The sequence below is a fragment of the Saccopteryx bilineata genome, chromosome 4 (genome assembly GCF_036850765.1).
Source record: "Saccopteryx bilineata isolate mSacBil1 chromosome 4, mSacBil1_pri_phased_curated, whole genome shotgun sequence".
In the NCBI taxonomy this organism is placed as follows: Eukaryota; Metazoa; Chordata; class Mammalia; order Chiroptera; family Emballonuridae; genus Saccopteryx; species Saccopteryx bilineata.
In genome coordinates, this window is record NC_089493.1 from 4,242,645 (window position 1) to 4,250,044 (window position 7,400).

The 7,400-nt window shown below is 48.3% G+C and overlaps 1 protein-coding gene across 10 annotated transcripts in view; it reads right to left on the reverse strand.

Annotated features, from left to right (window-relative positions):
- The window catches only part of WDR20 (WD repeat domain 20), a 53,349-nt gene extending 51,853 nt beyond the window's left edge, over positions 1–1,496 (reverse strand). For 3 of the 10 annotated variants that reach the window (XM_066274905.1, XM_066274901.1, XM_066274903.1), the window contains exon 1: positions 608–686. Coding sequence is in view for 4 of the 10 variants with exons in the window: in XM_066274908.1 (XP_066131005.1) it covers positions 423–671 (249 nt within the window). In the remaining 6 variants the exon portion in view is untranslated. Of the gene's footprint in view, positions 1–422 lie in introns of all 10 variants that reach the window. The other 7 variants (XM_066274906.1, XM_066274904.1, XR_010731180.1 and 4 more) reach the window with 6 other exon arrangements.
- Positions 1,497–7,400: the final 5,904 nt, after the last annotated feature.

Sequence of the window (7,400 nt, forward strand, 5' to 3'; positions counted from 1 at the left end):
CAGGTCCTTCTGACCCGGTCTCCAGTCCTCCGCTCCCTTCCCCGGCCGAACTGTCCTCCACCCCAGAGAGCGAGACTCCCGGGAAGCGAGGCCGGTCCAAGCGACCAGACGGCCACCCCACCTCTTCCGGGGACTAGCAAGCCCGCTCCCGGGCCGTGTCACAGCCTGCCGGACCCCGCCGGAGGGCAGACAGCCGGCCCTGGGGCCTCCCGGACGGAACCGGCCCCCGACGGCCCCTTCCACCATCCCCACCATGCTCTCCAGAACCCCCCAGTCCCCAGGAGCACCCCAGTAGAGTTACCGGCCCACTCAAAAGTAAGCGCGACGGCCACCGCGACCGGTCACCCGGCCCCCGCTGTCACCGCCCTGCTCCTGGCCCCTGCCCACGCCGCGGGCGGCCCCGGTGACGCCCGGGTCGGTACCTTGCGGACCCCCTTGTAGATATAGAAGTAGAGCTCCCGGCCCACATTGAAGCAGAGGCGGTCGCCGTTGCCAGACTGGTCGTTGAGGTTTACGAAGGAGACACGAACAGGGTTGGATCCCTGCGAATTGAAGGGCACCCGGTTGGGCCGGCTGTACTCCGAGTGCGGCAGCAGCTTGTACAGACCTTCCCGGGTGGTGAATTGGGTCTTAATCTCGTTCATCTCCTTCCCTCCTCCCTCCGTCGCCATCTTGGAAAGCAGCGCTCATCCTGCCCAAAGTGCCCGGATCACGCCCACCGCGCAGGCGCCGTCCGAGGCTCGCGCTCTCTCCCCCGCCCCCACCGCCTCTTCCTTTCCCTGGCCCCGCCCATCCGCGAGCCTGCCGGGCAGAGGCAGGCCGAAGGGAAGGGGCGGGCTTGTTTACGGCCCGACTGCGCACGCGTACTCACCTGGCGCGCCGCACGCGGCAGGGCGTCCGCAGGCTCCTCCCCTGGGCGCGGTTTGGGCCGGGCCCGCTGCGGCGCAGGTGAGGCCGGCTCCGCCCGGGGGCGGGTTGCTCTTCCGCGCTTGCCTTCGCCTCTGCCAGGACGAAGCTGCCGCGGGGCTGCGGTCGGGGGCGCGGAGGAGGGCGCGGAGCGGCTGTGCCCTGAGGGGCGCCGGGACCCGAAGGAGCCGGGGAAGAAGACAGCCGCGTCGGCCGCCGCGCCCTCCTGCTCTGCCTCCGGGAGGGGCGGGGTCGGGCCACCCCCGCGGCCACCCAGCCCGACCGCCGGGGTGCCCTCCGCACCTCCCGGCGTCCGTTTCCGAGAAGGTACAGGAAGACCTGCGTTTTGCGCTTCCCCGTCTTTTGGAGCGGGGTGGAGGGGGAGTCGTGTGTCTGTACCCCCCGCACGTGCTTGCCAGCCGGATACCCGAGGACCTTCTGTCGTGAGCGCTCGCTGGCCGATTGTAAGAAAAGTAGGTTGTGTCGGCACTTGTGTTCCTTAAGTTTGTCATCACCAGGTGTTTAGAGAAGAGGCGGGGGAAGCAGAGACCACCTAAGCAGGATTCACTTCTCTTGTTCCATCGTTTATTAAGAGCCCTTAATAAAATTAGAGACCTTTGCGTTCTTTGTTTTTTGTGTGTGTGTTTTTTTTTAAGGATCAAGTGAAAGCTGCCAGTTTGTTTCCCAGGCATGGTTCTGGGCATATACTGTACTGTGTCTAGCTATGTCAGGACAGGCTCACGGATTTAAGGTGCAACTTTCAGCATTTTGTACCTGGGCTCCTTGGCATGTTGCACTAGAAAACGGAAGTTTTCTGAAGTGACGGAAACATTCTGATAGAATTTCGGGAGGGGGGCCTGGCAACATTTGTTACAGCAAGAATGACCTATTCTTTTAAGTGCACATCATAGTTGGAGGTTTACTAAAGAAGAGGGAAGGTGAGTTCTAAGGTGGGGAGTGTCTAAATCATAAACATCCTATGTATCACAGAACAAGTCTATGCTAGTGCTATGCTAATAATGTAATAAAGCATTTGACACGAACATCCTGTATCCTTTGTACCTGTTGGCAAACAAAACAAAACACTAAAATTCAAGTTAAATAATAGATGCCTAAAAACACTTTACAATTTTTTATTACTTTTTTTTTTTTAACAGGGACAGAGAGAGAGTCAGAGGGATAGATAGGGACAGACAGGAACGGAAAGAGATGAGAAGCATCAATCATCTGTTTTTTGTTGTGACACCTTAGTTGTTCATTGATTGCTTTCTCATATGTGCCTTGACCGTGGGGCTACAGCAGACCAAGTAACACCTTGCTGGAGCCAGCGACCTTGGGCTCAAGCTGGTGAGCTTTTTGCTCAAGCCAGATGAGCCCACGCTCAACCTGGTGACCACGGGGTCTCAAATCTGGGTCCTCCGTATCCCTGTCCGACGCTCTATCCACTGCGCCACCACCTGGTCAGGCTTTATTACTTTTTTTATGTTATCTGTATTTACCTAGAAGTCAAATAGATAGCCGAAGTCTTTTGAAATACCAGGGTATCTTCTGTAGTCACCATGGATTTATCCTAATTTTCTATAACTATGTTCTTTTACATTGAAAATATGTATTAATAATGATCCCCTTGAGGGATAGTGACATCCTGAAGCATCTAAAAATAATTCAGATGTATTCCCTCATTATCCAGGAGAACAAAAGCATAATATTTTTTGGAGAAAAAATAATTCATCAAGCAAAAATTAAAACAAATTTTATTAGCCTTCAACTACAACTTTCAATTATCTGTAATACCTAAATGTTTCAGGCACTCTAGTAGGGTTTTATTCTCTATAAATTTAACATTTTATTGTGATCACATTTTAACAGACTGTTCATTTTATCCCCTCCAAAGCTTTTGAATCATCTCTATTCTTAGTACTTTTTCCCTTGTAGTTTTTTTTTTCCCCCTGCACTCAAGGATTCAGTAAATAACACCTGAATTTGTATAACTGGGTCTGACCTGAAGTTCGTTTCTGATTGTTAGTTTCATACTAGAAGTTTCTAATTGGATTTGTGCATCAAATTCATCAGTCTCAACCTTATCAGTTCCCTTTCCTTTTCTTCAAACTTGAATCTTTATATATTGGCTTTATGAATGATGCCCTTAAATTCACTTTTTCTCTCAACTTTGCTCCTATCAACAGCTTCCAAATTAACTTCCTTAAAAGACTACTTTGAACATTGCATTCTCTTGCCCTGATACTTTCAGTGACTTGCAGGAGCCATATTATTTAAGTCCTGCACCCAGCAATTTGCAGCCTGTTCTCATGTATTGCAGAAATCTACTCAACACTGTTCTACCATCACCCTTAGCTCTTTTGTTTGAAAAGAACCTTCTGCCTGACCAGGGGTTGGCACAGTGGGCAGAGCATTAACCTGGGACACTGAGGACCCAGGTTCAAGTTCCTGAGGTCACCGCCTTGAGCGTGGGGTGGTAGACATGACCCCATGATCTCTTGCTTGAGCCCAAGAATCCCCACCCCAGGGCACGTATGAGGAAGGAATCAGTGAACAACTAAAGTGCCGCAACTATCGAATTGATGCTTCTCATCTCCTCCTGTCTGTCTCTCGTTGAAAAAGAAAAAGAACCTTTTTCCTCTGCTTTCCCCTTAATAATCTGTTCTTTAGGACTAGTTTAAGTCCCATCTTCACCAAGCCTTTCCCAAGTCCTGGGTGATAAGACCATATTTGAAACCAGCCATTCTCAATTCAGGATACATGGCTGACTTTAGGATATGTTTGAACTCTTTGTAATTGTATTCAAAATTTTGTGTACACATTCATTATATTATTGGAGTCTAGCTTTCATCAGATTTTCAAAGAGGTGTGACCACCTTACACCTAAATTTTAAAATTACTCTCTAAACTTCTGTGGCACTTCTCTGAACTTTTTAGAGAAGGAGAGATAGTGAGACCAACTCTTGCCAGGAACCACCCAGCAACCCCCATCTGGGGCTGATGCTGGAATCAAGCAAGCTATTCTCAGTGCCTGGGGCCAGTGCTTAAACCAGTCCAGCCACTGGCTGCCAGGGGGGAGAAGTCAGAGGAAAAGGTGAGAGGGAGGGAAGGAGAAGCAGATAGTTGCTTCTCATCTGACCGGGGATCAAACCTGGGATGTCTACATGCTTGGCTGATACTCTATCCACTGAACAAAGCAGCCAGGGCCACTTCTTTGACCTTTTCATTTGTCATGTGTAATAGCCTAAATAGCTGTCTTCTTTTGGTATTTATCAGCATGTGCTAATTGTCTTGTTTTGATATTTATCTTTTAATATGTATATGTTGTCTTTCAACCAGACTATATGCACACTCAAGGATATGAAGGACCTTATTCAAATTCTTTTTTTTTTTTTTTGTATTTTTCTGAAGCTGGAAACGGGGAGAGACAGTCAGACAGACTCCCGCGTGCGCCCAACCGGGATCCACCCGGCACGCCCACCAGGGGGTGACACTCTGCCCACCAGGGGGCGATGCTCTGCCCCTCCAGGGCGTCGCTCTGTTGCAACCAGAGCCACTCTAGCGCCTGGGGCAGAGGCCAAGGAGCCATCCCCAGCGCCCGGGCCATCTTTGCTCCAATGGAGCCTAGCTGCGGGAGGGGAAGAGAGAGACAGAGAGGAAGGGGGGGAGGGGGGGAGAAGCAGATGGGCGCTTCTCCTGTGTGCCCTGGCCGGGAATCGAACCCGGGACTTCTGCACGCCAGGCCGACGCTCTACCACTGAGCCAACCTGCCAGGGCCTATTCAGATTCTTCGTGTCCTCAAATATTTGAGTGCCCACGTGTGCCACTTGGTTCTAGCCCTTGGGAGGCATCAGTGAACAGAAATCCCTTGCTCATGGAGTTTATATTCTTGCAAGGAGAAGGCAGAGGATAAATAATAAACGCAGTTAAGTAAACCAGATAGTGATTGGGCTAGGAAAAAAAGTAGAGCAAGATAAAGGGGACGTGCAGTGGATTGGATAGTTTGCAGTTTAAAATACGGTGATGAAGATAAGCCTCCTTGGAAGGTGACACATCAGCAAAGAGGTGAGGGAGTGGGTGGCCGTGGCTGATGTGGGGAGAGAGCTGAGCAGGCAGAGGGAATAACCATGGCAGAGCCCCCCAGGCACAAGTGCCCAGCGTGCACCAGGAGCAGCCAGCATGTTGGCCAGTGTGGCTGGAGCAGAGTGAGCAGGGAAGCCACTGCGGAGTTAAAAATACAAGTTTTGGCTGATTTGAAAGGAGGCTGCGTGAAGCAAGAGTGGAAGGGCCGCTGTGGAGGCAAACTGTAGGCGTCCAGGCCACGGGCACCGGAGGCATGGACTAGGTGTGGGAGCAGCGCAGAGGGAGAGGAGCGTCCTAAAGGGATTCTGAGGGCAGAGCCCACAGAACTTCCCGGCAGGTTCGATGTGTCTTGTGGGAGAAACGGGGAAACCCAGAGCGACTCCAGAGTAGGCACAAGTGGCTGGAGGGTGGAACTGTCATTCATGGAGATGAGAAGGCGGGGAGGGGCAGGTTCTGAAAGGAGGCTCAGGGGGTTATTTTTGGACCTGTAAAGTTTGAGATGTCTGTTAGGCATTTAGAAGAAACGTCCTGTAGGCCTTAGAATAATCACACTGTGAGAGAAGTCTGAGCTGCCGACATGTATTTGCAGTCATGAGCTCATAGGTGGCATTTGGGGCCTGGGTACCATCACCAAGAGAGTGAGTATGAGCGAGGTGACAATCCAGGAGGTTGGGGAGAACAGACCTTTTTTTTTGCAACTTAATAGTGTATTCCCTTTATCAAACATACTGTTTTTCAGATTCAGAGATTCATTTATTAAGATGCTGAAAAGCATATTTGTTTTTTAACTTTGAGGAGAACCTGTGCTTGCCACAGTGGCCTTCTGAAGAAAAATAGGCCTTGATGGGTGTCTTTAGGAATTGCATTTGACATTTTTACTGCCCCCTCCCATGGAAAGTAACCAGCCTCTCAGATTCATCTTATTGGATGAGCTTATTCTATTATTGCATTGTGACTCAGTTCTTCCTTATAAGACCATTATGGAACTTGAAAACAAATTTGGAAAACATCCCATAACATAGTGTCCTTAGCACACCACTCCTACTTTCTGCCTCAGATCTGCAGACTGACACGCCATTGGGATTGCTAAGTAATGGTGTGTTTTTAGATACAAATTGATCATGTAGAGAGCATGTTATTTCTTCTTAAATAATCATTATTAAGTGGATGCCAAGGGAAATACTTGGTAATATTTCACACATATCTTGAAATATAAACTCTTCTTAAAGACCCTTTAAGGTGCTCATATACAGCACATTTTGTGAGAACCTACTATGTGGGCATTATGCTAAGTGCTTATACAGGCTCTTATTTCATGAACAATCTTATAAAGTAGGAGCCATTCTCCCCTTTTTAGAAATGAAAAACTGTCAGAGTAATGAAATGACTCGTCTACGTTACTGTCCAGCGCTAGGTATTAATAGAAACAAAAGTTGAATTTGGTTCTCGAGAGAGAAACATCTTGGAGTAAAAGTTTTTAAATATTTGTATTTATACTATACATTACTAAAAGGGGAAGAATAATTTCAGTGAAGCAAATGTATTTTTTAAAATACAAAGGTTTTATTTTTTTAACTCAAAATTAGAAGAGGCAACCTATGGAATGGGATAAAATATTTGTGAACTATGTATCAGATAATGTACTTGTATGTAGACTATGTAAAGAAGTACAGCTCACAAAACAAGTAACCTAATTTTAGAATGGGCAAAGGATCTAAATAGACACGTCTCCAAAGAAGATACACAGATGGCCAACAAACCCATGAAAAGATGCTCAGCATCGCTGTCGTCGGGGAAAGGCAAGTCAAAACCACAATGAGGTGCCACCCACCAGGATGTCTCTCATCAAAAACAACAACAACAACAACAATGACAAGGGTTGAGTATGTGGGAAAATTCAGACCCTCATAACACCGCTGTTGGGAACGTAAAACAGTGCAGCCACTTTGGCTAATAGTCTGGCATTCCTCAAATGTTTAAACAGTTACCATATGACCCAGCAAGGCCCCTCTTAGGTATATATACCCAAGAGAAGTGAAAACATGTCCACACAAAAACTTGTACATGAACTTTCATAGCAGCATTAGTTATAATAGCCGAAAAGTAGAAACATACCGAATGTCCAAAAACTGATGAACACATAAAATGTAGTCTCTCCATACAATCGAGTAGTGCTCAGCCGTGAGAAGGAATGAAGTACCCATGCACGCTACACGCAACACAGGTAGACCTTGAAAACGTTATGTCAGATGAAAAGCAGACACAAAAGGCCACGTATGATGTGATTCCATTTATAGGAAATGTCCAGAGCAGGCAAATCGGCAGAGACAGGGTAGGTGAGTGGTAGCCCAGACGTAGGAGGGGAGGGGGAGGAGGTTGTGACTGGGTGGGTACAGGCTTTCTCTTGGAGT